General features: G+C 41.2%; 1 protein-coding gene across 1 annotated transcript in view; it reads left to right on the top strand.

The window, feature by feature from the left end:
• The window catches only part of TSHZ3 (teashirt zinc finger homeobox 3), a 128064-nt gene extending 112286 nt beyond the window's left edge, over nt 1–15778 (top strand). The window contains exon 3 of the mRNA XM_040329495.1: nt 11215–15778. Within this exon, the coding sequence (XP_040185429.1) occupies nt 11215–14408 (3194 nt within the window). The 3' untranslated portion in view covers nt 14409–15778. The remainder of the gene's footprint in view (nt 1–11214) is intronic.
• The last annotated feature ends 4352 nt before the right edge of the window (nt 15779–20130 follow it).

The raw sequence follows: 20130 nt of genomic DNA, 5'->3' as shown, positions 1-20130 counted from the left end.
ATAACTAATAACTACGGAGTAAAAGAAGAGCGCAGGGATAAAGACACAGGGCTGGATTCAAGAAGCAATTGCGCCTGTGTAACCATAAGTTACACAGCGCAATTGCTTACTTGCCCCGGCGTAACGAGTGCTCCTGATTCAGGAACCTCGTTACGCCGACTGCAGCCTAAGATCTGCGCTGCATAAGGCTCTTATGCCCGCATATCTTAGGCTGCATTCTTGCGATGGCCGCTAGGTGGCGTTCCCGTTGTGCTCAGCGTATAGTATGCAAATTGCATACTAAACGCCGATTCACAACGTTACGCGAGCCCTGCGTACGCAGTTTCCGTTGTTTCCGTACGGCGTCTTTCGCGTAAGGCTGCCCCTGCTACGTATACCCGTCGTGCCCGCGTCGCGAAATTTCAAATTTACGTAGTTTGCGTAAGTGATTCGTGAATGGCGCTGGACGCCATTCACTTTCACTTTGAAGCAAATGACGTCCTTGCGACGTCATTTGCCGCAATGCCCGTCGGGAAAGTTTCCCGACGGAGCATGCGCTCTACGATCGGCGCGGGAACGCGCCTAATTTAAATGATTCCCGCCCCCTACGGGATCATTTAAATTGCGCGCGCTTACGCCGGGCATTTTGCCGGAGCGCCCACGCAATTTACGGAGCTACTGCTCCGTGAATCAAGGGCAGCGCAGTAAATTTGCGGGGGCGCAGGGCAAAAACGTTGCCCTGCGCCTCCGCAAAAAAACGCAAATGTATCCTGAATCCAGCCCACAGTGATTATTCTGCTCTCTTCTTCTATCAGCATGCTTCTTGCACTGCAGCACAACTGACTGTCTCTATGTGCTGCTCCTCCCTCTCTATCCAAGTGTGAGCTCTGCTGTATAGACTGCCTCCTTGTGCTGCTTCTCTCTCTCTCTCTGCAAGTGTGAGCTCTAAATGACACACTGGCACCGTCTGTTGCTTCCCCCTCTCCCAGTATGAGCTCTGATGTACAGATCAGCTCCATCTGCTACTTCTCCCTCTACCAATGTGAGCTCCCCTGTACAGATCACCTCCTTGTGCAGTGTCTCCCTCTCCCAGTGTGATTTCTACTGTACAGGCTGGCTCCTTTTGCAGCTTCTCCTTCTTTTAGTGTGAGCTCTGCTGTGCAGACTGCCTCCTTGTGGCGCTTCTCCCTCTACCAGTGTGAGTTCTTCTTCTTTATTTTTATAATTTTTTTTATTTATTTATTATTATTATTATTATTTTAAAATATTTTGGTTTATTTAAAAAAAATATTACTATTATTTTTAAATATCTTTATTTGCTTTTTGTGTGTGTGTATGTATATGTATATATATATATATATATATATATATATATATATATATATATATATATATATATATATAAAAGAAAAAAAAATATATATATATATATATATATATATATATATATATATATATATATATATATATAATTTTTTTTATTTTTATTTTTTTTTATTTTTTATATATATATATATATATATATATATATATATATATACATATACATATACATATACATACACACACACAAAAAGCAAATAAAGATATTTAAAAATAATAGTAATATTTTTTTTAAATGAACAAAAATATTAAAAAAATAATAATATATATATTCTGCTGTATTGCACAGGGAATTTTCTAATTCCGATGACTTGGAAACATAACCAGGAATTGTCACCCCCGCTTTTTCCAAATATGTTTTTAATATTATTTTTATTTATTTTTATTTTAATCTTTTTTTTATTATTAATATTTCGTTATTTTTATTGTTTATTATTAGTATTTCTTTATTTTTAATATTATATATATATATATATATTGTGTATTCTGCTGTATTGCGCAGGGAATTCTCTAATTCCGATGACTTGGAATCAAAACATCCTAGAAATGTGTCACCCCCGCTTTTTTCCATGGCCGGTCTCATCCATCTGTAGATTTGTAGTCCGCAGCGCCTATAGATCCGATGACAAGGGTTAGACCGCGCTGGTGTTACATCTACTTGTAGCCCGGGAGGGGGGGAGTGGAGGCATTCATCAGTGCGTTGGGGTCGATAGGCTTGTACTTGGATCAATGGACGCTCGCCTCATCCCTCTGCCGGCGTAATGTGCTGGAGAAGCCACATTGCGGGACATCTCGCTGTCCGGGAGCCATTTATCTTCCAACGTCAAATTGCAATAATTAACCATTATTGATCTTAAATTCAATTAACTTCATTAAGGCAAGTCACGGCGAGGGGAACTTGTAAGGCAGAGGATCCTGACAACCGCTTGTCTGATAGGCCGTGTTCGGCTACGGTAGGATATAGATTACACATGCAGAAAATGCATACGACGGCTTCGCGTCCGCATACGTGATCTGCCGCCGTCCGGTATGGAGGCTCTACTAAACTACAAGGGGGGATTTACTAAAGGCAAATAGTCTGCGCACTCTGCAAGGTCGGTTGCTCCAGAGATTAGTAAATGAGGTGAAGCTTCACTTTGCCAGAGAGAGAGTACGCCGGCGTATCTACTGATACGCCGGCGTACTTTCAAATTACCCGCGTCGTATCTTTAGTTTGAATCCTCAAACCAAGATACGACGGCATCTGGGTTCGATCCGACAGGCGTACGGCTTCGTACGCCTTTGGATCGTAGATGCAATACTTCGGCGCCCGCTGGGTGGAGTTCGCGACGTTTTCCGCGTTGGGTATGCAAATGAGCTTTTTCCGATGATCCACGAAGGTACGCGCGGCCGTCGCATTCTCTTACGTCGTCTCTAGTCTGCTTTTTCCGGCGTATAGTTAAAGCTGGTATTTTGCAGCGTATAGATAGACTGGCCATGTTAAGTATGGCCGTCGTTCCCGCGTCGAAATTTGAAATTTTTTTTTGGCGTAAGTCGTCCGTGAATAGGGATGGACGTAACTCACGTCTAAGCTAAAAAAAATGACATTTCGCGCAAAGCACGGCAGGAAATTTCGAAACGGAGCATGCGCAGTTCAATCGGCGCGGGGACACGCTTCATTTAAATGAATCACGCCCCCTACCCGCCGATTTGAATTACGCGCCGAGAGATACACTACGGCGCAAAATCTTCCTGGATTCGACTTAAAGCCAGGTAAGATTCGGCGGCGTAGCGTATCTCTGATACGCTGCGCGGATCTAATTCTATGTGGATCTGGCCCATTGTCTTTTGCCTTTATACTTTATTCACTATAGTAAGTCAACATTTACTTGGCCAAGTCAGCAGTCTTTACTCCTTTAGTAAATCAGTTCCCGGTGTAGTTGACCTCAACTAAGCAGTCCTTTAGCAGAGATGCTCGCCATAACCTCTAATATAAAATCCAGTAGACTCTACAGATCTCTGTATGCTTTACAATAAAGAAGCCATGTAAAAATGCCGAAAGTTGCATCAAAAATTGCTTTCGGGGTGAACGTCGTGGTAATAATACTCATTGAAAAAGGTGCTATGAGGAGTATTACAACTGAATCTGCGGGTTACATGCTGTATCGGCATCTAACCGTAATCCTGTATGGCAGAGCAGAGAACGACGGGCCGCAGCCTTTGTGACAAAAGCGCAGACAGACTCTTGTGGGTGGGAAGCAATTTGTGCCGTAATAGGCCGCAGTAAAAAAGCGTTATGATAGACCAAAGCCCGACAAGCCCCGTCTTTAATCACAAAGGAGAATCACCCAGGAAGTGCCATGTCGCTCCCCGTGGAGCCGCTACCGCCTGATAGATTTCCTCCTCTGGAATTATCAGCGGCAGGTTGAGACGTTAACCCTTGCCTGTCTGTTGCAGGCTTGGGATGGCTAAAACGGCATCCAGCTGCTTAATGTAAAGCTTTAAAAAAAAAAATTGAAGGTGCAATGAAAACAAAAATATAGGCGTTCACCTTCAGTAAAAACCGCATACCGGAACCATTCCTGGTTTTGGAGATATAGGCAACAGATATATATACAAATCTTCCCAGCCTGCCCATCACCTTAGAGGACCAATAGGAAGGCTTGAGAGGTTAAGTTTGACTTTGCCAGGAAAAGTTGGGATCTGCCTATAGTTTTAACTGACTGGTTCTCCCATTTTACCGGAAGAGTCTCCATGGGCTCATGACTTTTGCTATCATTATCTCTGGTTCTCAGACTTTTACAGAAAAAAAATCAAGGTCTCCCTTTAACTTAAGTTGCCCGTACTTCTGGACTTGCTCATATATTTTTTCGTCATGTTTCGTCTTAGTTGAGTTGACTAGGTTTGTAAAACGTTGACCTTTAATGGAAACTGCTACACAAATTATGACTTTATATATCATTCAGCACTGGTGGCATTGGTGTGATAAGGTGGTTTGCTTGCCTGTCCTGCAGCACTGGGTCCCTGGGTTTCTTCCCACCAAGGGCCCTCTCTGCTTGGGCTTTGTAGGTTCTTCCTCGGTTTGTTTTCCACCAACGATTGTCTCTGCTTTAGTTTGTAAGTTCTCCCTGGGTTTGTTTCCCACAGAGTATCCCACCTGCTTGGGCTTTGTAGGTTTTTCCTAGGTTTGTTTTCCACCAACGATTTTCTCTGCTTCAGTTTGTAAGTTCTCCCTGGGTTTGTTTCCCCGCCGAGTATCCCACCTGCTTGGGCTTTGTAGGTTCTCCCTGGGTTTGTTTACCACCAAGGACCTTCTCTGCTTGTAATTTCGATGTTCTCACTGGGTTTGTTTTTCAACAAGGACCTTCTCTGCTTGGGTTATATAGATTCTCCTTGGGTTTGTTTCCCACCAAGGACCTTCTCTGCTTGAGCTATGTAGGATCTCCTGAGTTTGTTTCCCACCAAGGACCTTCTCTACTTGGGTTATATAGATTCTCCTTGGGTTTGTTTCCCACCAAGGACCTTCTCTGCTTGAGCTATGTAGGATCTCCTGAGTTTGTTTCCCCCCAAGCAGTTTCTCTGATTGGGTTTGTTTCCCACCAAGGATCTCCTCTGCTTGGACTTCCTATGTTTATTTCCCACCTAGGAATTTTTTCTGCTTCAGTTTGTAAGTTCTCCCTGGGTTTGTTTTCCACCAAGGGTCCTTTCTGCTTGGACTTTGTAGGTTCTCCTTGGATTTATTTTCCACCATGGACCCTCTCTGTTGGGGCGTTGTAGGTTCTCCCTGAGTTTGTTTCCCACCAAGGACTTTCTCTGCTTGGGCTTTGTAGGTTCTCCCTGGGTTTGTTTTCCACAAAAGACCTTCTCTGCTTAGGCGTTGTAGGTTCTCCCTGGGTTTGTTTCCCACCAAGGAATTTCTCTGCTTGGGTTTATGAGATCTCCCTGGGTTTGTTTCCCACCAAGGGTCCTTTCTGCTTGGACTTTGTAGGTTCTCCTTGGGTTTGTTTTCCACCATGGACTCTCTCTCCCTGGGCGTCGTAGGTTCTCCCTGAGTTTGTTTCCCACCAAGGACTTTCTCTGCTTGGACTTTGCAGTTCTCCACAGGTTTGTTTCCCACCAAGCAGCATCTCTGCCTGGGCTTTGTAGGTTCTCCTAGATTTGTTTACCCCCCAAGGACATTCTTTGCTTGGGCTTTGAAGTTTCTCCATAAGTTATTTTTTTCCACCAAGGACCATCTCTGCCAGGGGCTTTGTACGTTCTCCAAGGTTTGTTTCCCACCAAGGACCATCTCTGCCAGGGGCTTTGTACGTTCTCCAAGGTTTGTTTCCCACCAAGGGCCATCTCTGCCAGGGGCTTTGTACGTTCTCCAAGGTTTGTTTCCCACCAAGGACCATCTCTGCCAGGGGCTTTGTACATTCTCCAAGGTTTGTTTCCCACCAAGGACCATCTCTTTCTTGGCTTTGTAGGTTCTCTCTAGTTTTGCATAGTTATGCTCTGCCTTTCTCTAACAGTTATACTGGTAGGTTAAATAAAACCTACACTGAGGAATATTTAGACCAGGGGTGTCAAACTCAATTTCATCGCGGGCCACATCAACATTATGATTGCCCTCAAAAGGGCCGGTTGTATCTGTAAGATTAGATGTCCAGCGCATCCCCTCCCCTTTACATTAGATGTCAAGAGCCACCCCACCATCAGAAGTTGAGTCCCCCACCCTCCCTTACATCACAGTGCACCCCCTTTCCTTATGCTGCTTCTGGGAAGAAGCTGGATGCATTGCTTGAAAGCAGAAAGTAAGGGTCTGGAGTAGGACCAGAGGAGGGCTTGAGTTCTCTTGCAGCTGCAGGAGAGGTGTGAGGGCCACATTAAATAGCCTGGAGGGCCGGATTCGGCCCGCGGGCCCTGTGTTTGACACCTGTGATTTAGACTGTTACTGCTGAGTTCTCCTGGATGTCATGCTTATTTAACAACTTCAGTACCTTTTACGTCACTAAACAGAAACATATTTACCGTATATACTCGATTATAAGCCAAGTTTTTCAGCACATTTTCTTGTGTTGAAATTGCCCCCCTCGGCTTATACTCGAGTCACCTTTTTGCGCCTGATCTCCCGGATTTGGGGACCCGTATTAAAACACACAAGAATGCATGTAAAACAGGAAAAGCCTAAAAACACGTTTTTTTTTTTTTTTTTCGTTTGGTTTTTCTCTAATGCAAAAGTATGGCTGGGCCCATACAAGCAGACAAACTCATGTCGCAAAAATGTCTCATCAGTGTTTTTACAAATGGTTACTTTGTTCAAAAGAATGACATTGATCATTTTTTTTCCTGTAAACTGCACTGGGGATTTTAGCTCTGCATTGCGTAGTTTTTATTATTTACTTCATAGCATTTTTTTTTGTACAATGTGGGAACAGAACTGACCTATTAATACCTACCATGAAGTAGCAGTGTTTTTTTTTTTTTTGGAGCTTGTCCATCTGACTTCGTGTCGGTTGCATTACCACAAAATTACTGTACATCCTTCCCCAGTGCAAGGAACTCGACTCCCCGCTGTGATACACAAGCATAAGTGACACAAATGGAAGGTTTTAAAACTGCAGCCAAAAGGCCATATACAAGAACAGAGTGTTACACATACTGGGCATATGCCATGAAATGTCACTAAATGTTAAGAGGGAAAAACAAAAAGAGAAAAGGAAAAAAAAAATGGAATATAGCTTCATGCTCTTACTCTTGGGTCATAATATGTTTTTTTTGCTTTTTCTTTTAGTACTTATTATTAAAAACTATATATAATATTTTTTTTTATATATGTTCTTTCTAAATTGGTGTTTTAATTTTTTTATTAACATTCCTCCCTTTGGGAGGGGGTGACATTCATTCAATACTCCTAACTTCTATTTATTCCTATTATAAAAAAAAATATATATATATATATATACAGTATAAATAGAGTGTGTATGTGTGTGTATTTATACACACTGGGCTAGATCCACATAGAGTTAGGCGGGCGTATCAGTAGATACGCCGACCTAACTTGGAATCTGCGCCGACCTAAGTTTAAGTGTATTCTCAAACTGAGATACACTTAAACCTATCTAAGATACGACGCCTTGCGCCGTCCTATCTTAGGGTGCAATATTTAGGCTGACCGATAGGGGGCGCTTCCATTGCGGTCGGCGTAGAATATGTAAATCACTAGATACGCCTATTCACGAACGTACGCCCGGCCGACACAGTACAGATACGCCGTTAACGTAACGCATTATCAGGCCTAAAGATATTCCATCAAATAGCTGGAACAGTAATATTAAGTATGGCCGCCGTTCCAAGCGTCGAAATTCGAAAATTTTACGTTGTTTGCGTAAGTCGTCCGTGAATAGGGATTTACGTCCACGTCGAAACCAATAGGCCCGCGCGGCGTACGTTGCCGCAATGCACACTGGGATATGTAGGCGGACGGCGCATGCGCCGTTCCAAAAAAAACGTCAATCACGTCAGGTCAAACAAAATTAACATTAAACACGCCCCCTCAGCCTATTTTGAATTAGGCGTCCTTACGCCCGCTCGCTTTAGGCTACGCCGCCGTAACTTAGCAGGCAAGTACTATGTGAATCATGTACTTGCCTCGCTAACTTACGGCGGCGTAGTGTAAAGACGATACGCTACGCCGCCGCAAAGTTAGGGCGGGCTTTGTGGATCTAGCCCACTCTATTTAAAAAAATATATATATATATATATATATATATATATATATATATATATATATATTATATATAAATAATTTTTCCACTTTGATGTTTTAATTTTTTTTATTAGCATTCCTCCTTTTGGAAGGGGGAGGTGGAACTTCTTTTTTTTTTTTTATCCTAGAAGGGTGATAAACCATTAAGCTTTAATTCGAGTATGTCAGTCTCATAAAAAAAAAAAAAAAAAACAGAAGTACAAAGTGGTTGAATAGATTCACAATGAGGTTCATTGTTGGCAGAGTCTAAGTCGAAATTATTGCAGAGCATATGTAAAAAAAAAAAAAGAAAAATAATAATTTATAACATTTTATCTCTTAATCAGGGGGGCGACTGATATTTTTTAGACAAAGGCAGAAATTTGCAAAGATACATTGTCCTCATAAGTGGTAATATAATTGTTGGCCTCATTGAAGCTACACTTTTTAAATTGCTAGCAATGAAGGCATGAGAGGGCCACGTGTATAGCCCCCAAAATATGCCACATTGTCTTGCCTGGTAAATACACCAATTATATGAATGCAAAAATATTGTAAGAAAAAAAAAAAGATAATTGATTTTATATATTAAACATCAAAGCTGTAAACTAAAAAAATAAAGATAATATATATATATATATATATATATATATATATATATATATATATATATATATATATATATATATATATATATATATAAATATATATATATATATATATATTATTATGGATTTGATGTTTAATACATAAAATTGTTTTTGCTTTTTCCTTTTTTTCCTACCTGAATTTCGCCATTAAGATAATTGGTATTTAGCAGGCAAGACAAAGTGGCATTTTTTGGGGCTATAAATATGACCCTTTCAGGCCTTCATTACTAGCAATTTAAAAGGTTATTATCTGTATGGTAATAATTTTAACATTTTTTGTGCATTTTCATACCAAAATTACTCAAAGCATTAGATTCCAGAATACCAGGAAAAATTAAGTATTTCAGCTTGTATTTTTGAAGCAGAACTGTGAGTCAGTCATCTATCTATCTATCTATCTATCTATCTATCTATCTATCTATCTATCTATCTATCTATCTATCTATCTATCTATCTATCACTATGTCTCCTTTCTTTAATCTCTCTGCCTATCTATATATTTCCATTTCTTCTATCTTTGCTCTCTCTAGCTGACTATTGGTCTATCTATCTATCTATCTATCTATCTATCTATCTATCTATCTATCTATCTATCTATCTATCTATCTATCTATTTATCTATAGAACAGAAGCAGAACTGTGAGTGGATAGATAGATAGATAGATAGATAGATAGATAGATAGATAGATAGATAGATAGATAGATAGATAGATAGATAGATAGATATCCAGACAGACAGACAGAGAAATAGACAGACAGACAGAGAAATAGACAGACAGACAAATAGACAGACAGACAAATAGACAGACAGACAAATAGACAGATAGACAGACAGACAGAGAAATAGACAGAGAGACAGAGAAATAGACAGACAGACAGAGAAATAGACAGAGAAATAGACAGAGAGACAGAGAAATAGACAGACAGACAGACAGAGAAATAGACAGACAGACAAATAGACAGACAGACAGACAAATAGACAGATAGACAGACAGACAGAGAAATAGACAGAGAGACAGAGAAATAGACAGAGAGACAGAGAAATAGACAGAGAAATAGACAGAGAAATAGACAGAGAGACAGAGAAATAGACAGAGAGACAGAGAAATAGACAGAGAGACAGATAAATAAATAAATAGACAGAGAGACAGACAAATAGACAGACAGACAAATAGACAGACAGACAGATAGACAGACAGATAAATAGATAGACAGATAAATAGACAGACAGATAGACAGATAAATAGACAGACAGATACATAGACAGATAAATAGACCGATAAAAAAGACATAGACAGATAGACAGACAGATTAAAAAGGCAGATGGATAGATCAATAGATAGATAACAGATAAATAGATAGTTATATAGACAGATAGATAGATAGATAGATAGATAGATAGATAGATAGATAGATAGATAGATAGATAGATAGATAAGTGGGTAGACAGATAGACAGACAAATAGATAGACAGACAGACAGATAAAAAAGGCAGATAGATAGATCAATAGATAGATAATAGATAAATCGATAGTTATATAGACAGACATATAGATAGATAGATAGATAGATAGATAGATAGATAGATAGATAGATGGATTAACCGATAGATAACAGACTCGCAGTTCTGCTTCAAACAATAAAAGTTGAAACACTTAATTTTTCCTGGTTTCTTTTTTTCTGGGTCATTTTAGTATAACAACACACAAAAAGTGTTAAAATTATTACCATACAGATAATAACCTTTTTTATTCTTTCTGTAAAACATAAAAGAAAGAAAGGCATTACCCAGAATCCAATGCGATGAAAGCCCATCTGGAGTGCCAGGGGTTAAAGAGAAATGAATCAGCCCTACAAGAACGGCACCAACATTACTTAAAATAAAAAGTGATTATAAGCTTTTAAGCCATTTTCTTTATACACTCAAGACACATACAAAAAACTAAATCATTTTTTAATTTATTGTAATTGATGTAAATTTCTTTCATTGTAGGAATTATATTGATAGTTCTCTACTTTATGTTTATTAAAGGTTCAGCATCAGAAATGTAATGAGTAAGAAAAAAAAAATGTGTGCTTAATTTAAATTGTGAGGCTGTCTGTCAAGAAATGCATTAGGGGTAGAAAAAGCATGAGACATATTAATTGACAGACAGGAACTGCTGTCTCTAAGGTTGATACAAGTAATTTATTACTTTAGAAATGAATGCCACCTCTAGAATGTGCTTCATTAATTTCAAATTTAGTTTTAATTTCAAGCTGTTGCCCCTTGAGAAGAATAAGGTGGCAAATTATGTTTGAAGAGTTTTTTTTTTTTTATCACTCCTTTTAGCTATTTTTCTCGGAGGAAAAAAAAAAAAAACGCTGTATTTTATTTATTTATTAAATGTAAATGCTCTGCCGTTTTCTTATATGTAACTTGTGATGAATTGTATTTAACTTTTATTAAGGTCACAGCAGTCTCTAATTCTTTTTTTATTTCTTCTTCCTTTGTAGCCTACGTGTCTGATGAACTGAAGGCGGCCGCGCTCGATGACGATGGCGAGGTTGAGGACTCCGTTGCGGACGGAGAACCTTCGGCGAAGTATGCTTGCCCAGAAACGGATTTTGCCAAGACTTCTCCGGGCTACCAGCACTCCCCAGCTGGTGAATTTTCCAGCCATGAGATGGACAGCGAGTCTCACGTCAGCGAGACCAGTGACCGCCTGACGGACTTTGAAAGCAGCTCCATCAAAAACGAGGAGGAAACCAAGGAGTTGTTGGCCCCTCTCGAGGACTCCAGTGTGTCCGACAGTTTGGAGCAGATGAAAGCCGTGTACAATAATTTCCTTTCCAATTCTTACTGGTCAAACATCAGTTTAAACCTTCATCAGACGACGCCGGAGAAAAACAACGCCAGTAGCGGCAGCAGCAGCAGTAGCAGCAGTAGCTGTGGAAGCGGAAGCTTTGACTGGCACCAGACGGCCGTGGCCAAAACTCTACAGCAAGTGTCCCAATGCAGAGCACTCCCCGAGCCAAGCCTCTTCAGCACCGTCCAGTTGTACCGGCAGAGCAGCAAACTCTACGGTTCGATTTTTACGGGAGCCAGTAAGTTCCGTTGCAAAGACTGTAGCGCCGCCTACGATACTTTGGTTGAGTTAACGGTTCACATGAATGAAACAGGACACTATAGAGATGACAACCATGCAAACGATAACAAAAACCCCAGACGGTGGTCGAAACCTCGTAAACGGTCATTACTTGAAATGGAAGGGAAAGAAGATGCCCAAAAAGTTTTGAAGTGTATGTACTGCGGGCATTCCTTCGAATCCCTTCAGGACCTCAGCGTTCACATGATTAAAACGAAACATTACCAAAAAGTGCCTCTTAAAGAACCTGTTACTCCCGTAGCAGCAAAAATTGTTCCGGCTTCTAGAAAAAAACTGTCTCTAGAACTCGAACTTCCAAGTTCTCCCGACTCAACAGGGGGGACGCCAAAAGCAACAATTCTAGATTCCAACGATACTTTGCAAAAGAACTCCAACCCATATATAACACCAAATAACCGGTATGGACACCAGAACGGAGCCAGCTACGCTTGGCATTTTGAAGCTAGGAAATCTCAGATTCTCAAATGCATGGAATGTGGTAGCTCCCATGACACCCTACAAGAACTTACTGGCCACATGATGGTCACGGGACATTTTATAAAAGTGACTAATTCTGCCCTTAAGAAAGGAAAGCCCGTCATTGAATCCCCAATTACCCCAAACTCGGTTATAGACGAGAAGGTCCAATCTGTGCCACTAGCCGCCACCACATTTACACCCCCACCCAATAACGGTGCCTCTCTGTCGCCAAAACTGACTGTCGAGATTAAAAAAGAGGTTGACAAAGACAAAGTCATCACGGATGACAAAATTAAGGAGAAAGAAAAGGGAAACGAGGAGGAGGAAAAGTTTAACGTCACTTCTAAATATCATTACCTTACAGAACATGATTTGGAAGAGAGTCCTAAAGGGGGGTTAGACATTCTTAAATCTTTAGAAAACACAGTGACTTCTGCTATAAATAAAGCTCAGAATGGCACACCAAGCTGGGGGGGTTACCCAAGCATCCACGCTGCTTACCAACTTCCCAACATGATGAAGTTATCATTAGGTTCCTCAGGAAAAAGTACTTCACTGAAACCAATGTTTGGAAATAACGACGTCATGTCACCTTCCAAAAATCAGCCCCTAATCCCTTCACCGAGCAGCCAGACCTCACCTGTGCCAAAAACAAATTTCCATGCCATGGAGGAGCTAGTCAAAAAGGTGACGGAAAAGGTGGCCAAAGTGGAAGAGAAAATGAAGGAACCAGAGGAGAGGTTTTCTCCAATCAAGCGGGCGACGCCGTCCCCCAGCGGAAGCGAGGTCAGCGAACCTCTAAAGTCTGATATTTTAAACGACATCGTATTTAAAAGCCAGCAAAACAGTCCGGCTCCGCCAAAAGACAACTGCAAGGAGAGCCCTACCCCTGAGCCAGAAGTAAACGGCAAAGACCACATCAAGTCCATTATTGGCAGCTTAAGTAGCAGTACAGCTATAATAACAGATCATCCTCCTGAGCAACCCTTTGTCAATCCATTAAGCGCACTGCAGTCGGTTATGAACCTTCACCTTGGCAAGGCAGCTAAGCCATCTCTACCGGCTCTGGACCCAATGAGCATGTTGTTTAAAATGAGTAACAGCTTGGCAGAAAAGGCTGCCATAGCCACGCCACCTATCCAAGCCAAAAAAAACGACCACCTAACAGACCGTTATTTTTATCATGTCAACAATGACCAGCCCATAGATTTGACGAAAGGGAAGAGTGACAAAAACTGCTCTCTGGCTTCAGCGCTTTTGTCATCCACGTCGTCGTCTACCGCATCTTCTTCATCTACAGTGACAACGGCAAAGACATCTGCAGTCGTGTCATTCATGTCAAACTCACCGCTGCGCGAGAATGCCTTGTCAGATATCTCTGATATGCTGAAGAACCTGACAGAAAGCCACACATCAAAATCTTCTACACCTACCAGCATCTCTGAGAAATCTGACATTGACGGTACCACAATAGAAGAACCGGAGGAAAACACACCAGCTCAGAAGAGGAAAGGGCGACAGTCCAACTGGAATCCGCAACACTTGCTCATCCTGCAAGCCCAGTTTGCCGCGAGCTTGCGACAGACCTCGGAGGGGAAGTACGTCATGTCCGACTTGAGCCCCCAAGAGAGAATGCACATTTCCCGGTTTACGGGACTCTCCATGACCACCATCAGCCACTGGCTAGCCAATGTAAAATACCAGCTGAGAAGGACAGGTGGGACAAAATTCCTTAAGAACTTAGATACGGGGCACCCGGTGTTTTTTTGTAATGACTGTGCCTCGCAAATCAGGACTCCCTCCACCTACATCAGTCACCTTGAATCCCACTTAGGTTTCAGAATAAGGGACTTATCTAAACTGTCCAGTGAACAGATACATAATCAGTTAGCACACACCAAGTCCCCCTCCGAAAAGCTAGTGGCCTCCTCTCCCGAAGAAGAGACCGGGTCCACCTACCAGTGCAAGCTTTGCAACCGGACATTTGCAAGCAAGCATGCTGTGAAACTTCACTTGAGTAAAACACATGGGAAGTCCCCGGAAGATCATCTTCTCTATGTGGCAGAGATGGAAAAGCAGTAGCATTTGCTTTTTTTTTATTATTATTATTATTATAAAATTGACTGCAATTTGCTTTGAGGAACTGTCAGGAAAAAGCCTTAAAGCTAAAAAAAAAGACTTGGCACACGTTCCTAATTTTAGCTCTGGAGAGTTACTCTGGGGGAAGGGGAAGGGGGGGCGCACAAACTTGTTTTGTAAAACTGTATAGCGTTTAATAGAGGTGCATAAACGGCTCTTGTTACATATGAAGGTTATAGTGCCCACCCCCCTCGATAAGAGTTTGCAAACTTGCGCAAATTGGATAAGCTGTGCACCGGCTGCATGAATTAAAAGACAGTTTATTTAAGCATTTCTATCTTTAAAATCTGGTACACTATTTTTCATTTTGACCCGTGTACTAGTATTTTTCAGCAAATTAACCTTTAGCCCTCTGAGTACTTTGGAGCACTATTTTATGTTAATTGGGGAATATTTTTTTTTTTTTATATTTATTTTTTTTCTAGATAAAAAAAAAAAAAAAAAAAAAGAATGCTGGCTCAGATTCGCTTTGAAAAATGGTTCTAGAAACTGCGGTCTCCTTTGATACTGAAATATTTAGACATCCACTGGGACCTATTGGTTTGCAATCCCGTGACCAAGAAAGGAATTAAAACTGTGTATATAATGTACAAAACTTGCATTTTGGAGATTGTGATTGACGTTTGAAGGCAACTTGCCCTTCCCACCCCTGACATTTTTAACTGGTGTTTTTTTTTTTTTTTTCTGATGCAGTATACCCATTTTACATAAACTGTGCCTATGTATAGTGTAAAAAAAAAAGATCTTTTTTTAATGAACCTCTCGAATGACAGAAAATTCATGTTTTTGTTTTTTTTTTGTTCTTTTTTTTTGCAACTGACTTCTTTTTTTTTTTTTTTTTTAAACACCCAAGCATTGTAAATTATTCAAAGGATGCAACGTAAAAAAAAAACAAATTCTTTATAAAATATTCAAAAACTATTATTCTAAAACAAAAAAATATAATTGTTAGACTATACATCTATATTGTTAAAAGTTCATGTTTTTAAATTATGCATATTTATTAGCGATGTCATTTCATTTTGTTCCCAGTGATAACTGAAGCCACACGGATATGTAATTGGCACTGTTTATTTTTTCTTTTCTTTTTTTTTATTTTGCACAAAAATGCCTTTTTTCTTTTCATTTTTTTTTTTTAAAGAAAATGTATTTATTATTATGAAACGATGATTACTTAAACCATTCTCAGTGCTCAAAGGGTTAAAACAAAATTTGGATAAATAAAAAAAAAAGTGTACTGTATTTCCTGAGAATTGCTAATGCTTTAAAATGGAAAAAAAATAAATAAAAACTGTTTATACTTAAAAGTAAAACTTTTGGTTAAAATAGGCATTCCGTAGTATCACCTTTTTTTATTTTATTTTATTTTTTCCCAGGGATCGTATTTCTTATTGTAGAATGTCTTTTCCTTTTTTTTTTTTACATTTTGTAAGTTGTTTTTTTTTTTTTTTTTTTTGTGTCTAATTATCCTCCCAACATCCCATTCTTCAGCTTTATTTTAAAGCATATGAAAGGTAACCCGTGGTTACCAGCTCACTAAGTGATTCTGTTCCTCTTCATTTTTGGCAGTTAATTTGCAGAAATAACTGACAGCTGACACCATACAGGGAAAATTGTGTATAAAATATTGGCATGTAAACAGCACAGAGACGGTAATGTACTCTGTGTCCTTTTTTATTGTTGACATTGAAATACCATCATATGATTCTTCATATAACATTTTTTTTGTTTCCTATGGTAACATTAAAATGTATATATTTTTTTTTTTTTTTCATTTGCTAGATAATCTTGTGTCACTCTAAAAATAATGGTTGAAACATAAACATGAACAAGTGCGTTACATTTATACCGTGTTCACATCTTAACCCTATTTAAAAAGAAAATCTCTTCCAAGCCTCAAAGTAAATAACGGTAATTAAAATATATGCAAATTTTATGCAAAATAAAAGGTATTGTAATATACATATATAGGAAAACACTAAGGCCCAGATTCACGTACGAGTTACGCCGGCGTATCTCCAGATACGCCATCGTAACTCTGAGTCCGAGCCGTCGTATCTATGCGCCTGATTCTTAGAATCAGTTACGCATAGATTTGTAGAAGATCCGACCGGCGTAAGTCTCTTACGCCGTCATATCTTAACTGCATATTTACGCTGGCCGCTAGGGGCGTGTACGCTGATTTACGCCTAGAAATATGTAAATCAGCTAGATACGCCAATTCACGAACGTACGCCCGGCCCATGCAGTACAGATACGCCGTTTACGTTAGGCTTTTCCCGGCGTAAAGTTACCCCCTGCTATATGAGGCGTACATGCGGCGTACCAATGTTAAGTATGGACGTCGGGGCAGCGTCAAATTTTTCACGTTTTACGTCGTTTGCGAATAGGGCTGGGCATCATTTACGTTCACGTCGAAAGCATTGGCTTCTTGCGGGTTAATTTGGAGCATGCGCACTGGGATACTTTCACGGACGGCGCATGCGCCGTTCGTAAAAAGCGTCATTTACGTGGGGTCACATTAAATTTACATAACACAGGCCCACATCTACCACATTTGAATTAGGCGGGCTTACGCCGGCCTATTTACGCTACGCCGCCGCAACTTTGGTTTGAGAATACGGCACTTGCCTGTCAAAGTTGCGGAGGCGTAACGTAAATAGGATACGTTACGCCCGCACAAAGATATGCGCATCTACGTGAATCCGGGCCTAAAATTTGTGCGGGTATGGATGTATATAATAGATAGAGGGCCATTTACTATTTTGGTCGCACAGAAAGACGTTGCTAAAGAGGGGCAAGGAGATAGCTAATGGGACAAATTTACAACAAAGTTACAGCTTTTTCTTCCTTGGCCGCTCCACAGGCCGCTCTTGTGCCAGAATAATACCTGACCCTGACCACTTTTTTTTTTAATTGTGTGTCTATTATAGCCACTTGAGTACCGGGCACTTTCACCCCCTTCCTGCCCAGGCCAATTTTCAGCTTTCAGCGCTGTCGTACTTTAAATGACAATTGCGCGGTCATCCAATGCTGTACCCACACAACATTTTTACCATTTTTTTGGAGACAAATAGAGCTTTCTTTTGGTGGTATTTAATCACCACTGGGTTTTTTTTTATTTGTTACTAAGCAAATAAATAAAATACCAAAAATGCTGTAAATTTTTGTAAATAAGTACGTTTTCTCCTTCACTGATGGGCACTAATGAGGCGGCACTGACAAGGTGACACTGATGAGCACTGATGAGGAGGTACTAATTTGCAGTACTAATGGGTACTGATAGGCACTAAGGAGGCGGCACTGATGAGGTGACGCTAATTGGCACTGATGATAAAGCACTAATATGCAGCACTGATGGGCACTGATAGGCAGCACTGAGGGGCACTGATAGGTGGCTCTGATGGGCATTGATAGGCAGTACTGATGGGTACTGAGAGGTGGCGCTGATGGGCATCCTTTATGGGCACTGATATATGCTTCCAATCAGTAATGGGCACTGATAGGCAGCACTGATATATGGCACTGATAGGCAGCACTGATGAGGGGGTACTGACAGGCATTACTGATTGGCATCTCTGGTGGGCATCACAGGTGGGAACTGGTAAGCATCACTGATAGGGGTGTACTGATAATCACTGTACTGATTTCTGGTAAGCAGTGATGGGCACTGATAAGCAGCACTGATGAGGGGGTACTGAGAGGCATTACTGATGGCACTGATTGGCATCTCTGGTGGGCGTCACAGGTGGGTACTGGTAAGCATCGCTGATAGGGGTGCACTGATAATCCCTGTACTGATCAATGGTAAGCAGTGATGGGCACTGATAAGCAGCACTGATAAGTAGCACTGATAAGGGGGTACTGACAGGCATCACTGATTGGCATTGCGGATGGCACTGATTGGCATCGCTGGTGGGCATCACAGGTGGGCACTGTTAAGTATCGCTGATAGGGGTGCACTGATAATCACTGTACTGATCACTGGTAAGCTGTGATGGGCACTGTTGGAGGCACTGATAAGCAGCACTAATGAGGGGGTACTGAGAGGCATTACTGATGGCACTGATTGGCATCTCTGGTGGGCGTCACAGGTGGGTACTGGTAAGCATCGCTGATACGGCTGCACTGATAATCCCTGTACTGATTAATGGTAAGCAGTGATGGGCACTGATAAGCAGCAGTGATGGGCACTGATAAGTAGCACTGATGAGGGGTTACTGATTGGCATCACAGGTGGGCACTGTTAAGTATCGCTGATAGGGGTGCACTGATAATCACTGTACTGATTATCAGTGCAGACCCCCCCGTCAGGAGAGCCGCTTATCAGCTCTACTCACACCCTGTCAGCGTGAATAGAGAAATGCAGATAACCGTCACTTTCTAGTAACGCTGTGATCTGACACAGCTGATCACATGGTAAAGAGCCTACGCCATGGGCTCTTTACCATGATCGGAGATGCTGTATGTTGGAGCAACACACCACACCACCGATAGTTGCACTGCACGCCCTTGGCGTAGAGCACGAGCGGCTTGTTCTGCTGGACAGTCAGAACGAGAGAGCCACCGCCCAGTTGTTATTGTGCTATAGGCTGGACGGTACGGTTTGAGCAGCCTTTCTCAACCTTATCTATAGAGGAACCCTTGAAATAACTTTCTGGGTCAGGTAACCCCTGCTAATAATTATCATGTTAAGTTAAAATGTAGTCCTTCCCAATAGTCCATATACTGTAAAGTGTCCAAAAAAGCCAATAGAAGGCACCTCAGGTTTATAAAAAAAGTCACAGGATAGTGGCAGGAAGCACATACAGGGGTAGATTCACAAAGACTTACGACGGGTGTATCAGTAGATACGCCGTCGTAAGTCCGAATCCCCGCCGTCGCAACTTTAAGCGTATGCTCAAACTGAGATACACTTAAATGTTGCTAAGACACGACCGGCGTAAGTCTCCTACGCCGTCGTATCTTAACTGCATATTTATTTCTATGCGCCGTTCATTTAAAACGTCAAATACATGGGGTCACTAGTATTTTACATAGAACACGCCCCCAAACAGCCTATTTTGAATTAGGCGGGCTTACGCCGGCCCAGTTACACTGCGCCGCCGTAAGTTACAGCGCAAGTTCTTTGTGAATACAGGACCTGCTGCTCAAACTTACGGCGGCGTAGTGTATCTGAGATACGCTACGCCGGCCAAAATCTATGTGAATCTACCCCACAGTCTCTTACCCCAAGCTGTGGACCACCTAGAATATAAGCGGTCAGACATCACTCAAGTAACCAATAGACCGTCGGATTTCAGCCGGATTCTTTGGGAACTGTGTATTGCAGAAAGTCTTCATTCACAGGTGATCACTCCAAGTCTAATCTCAGGCCGCCAACCCATGCAGATCAAAAGGAAAAGCAAAGCTGCCCTCATGGTGTAGTAGTGAAAACACTTCAACATTTATTAGAGCTTCAACGCACTCACACTATTCACCATAGAACGAGCTCATCATCAATAAATGAAAAAGTTTCAAACCAACAAGATGGCCGCGATCCTTGTGCGTAATGACGTCACTCACACCCTAGCTCACAGTACATAGGCATGATGGTCATTGGGAAGAATGTTCTTTAAATGTGTGGCCAATGGAAGGATGAGTCAGTGGTGCTCCAGATAAGTGA

Source organism: Rana temporaria, chromosome 11, assembly GCF_905171775.1.
Source record: "Rana temporaria chromosome 11, aRanTem1.1, whole genome shotgun sequence".
Taxonomy (NCBI): domain Eukaryota; kingdom Metazoa; phylum Chordata; class Amphibia; order Anura; family Ranidae; genus Rana; species Rana temporaria.
The sequence above is the reverse complement of the archived record's forward strand: the minus strand, read 5'-3'. Positions and strand labels throughout refer to the sequence as shown.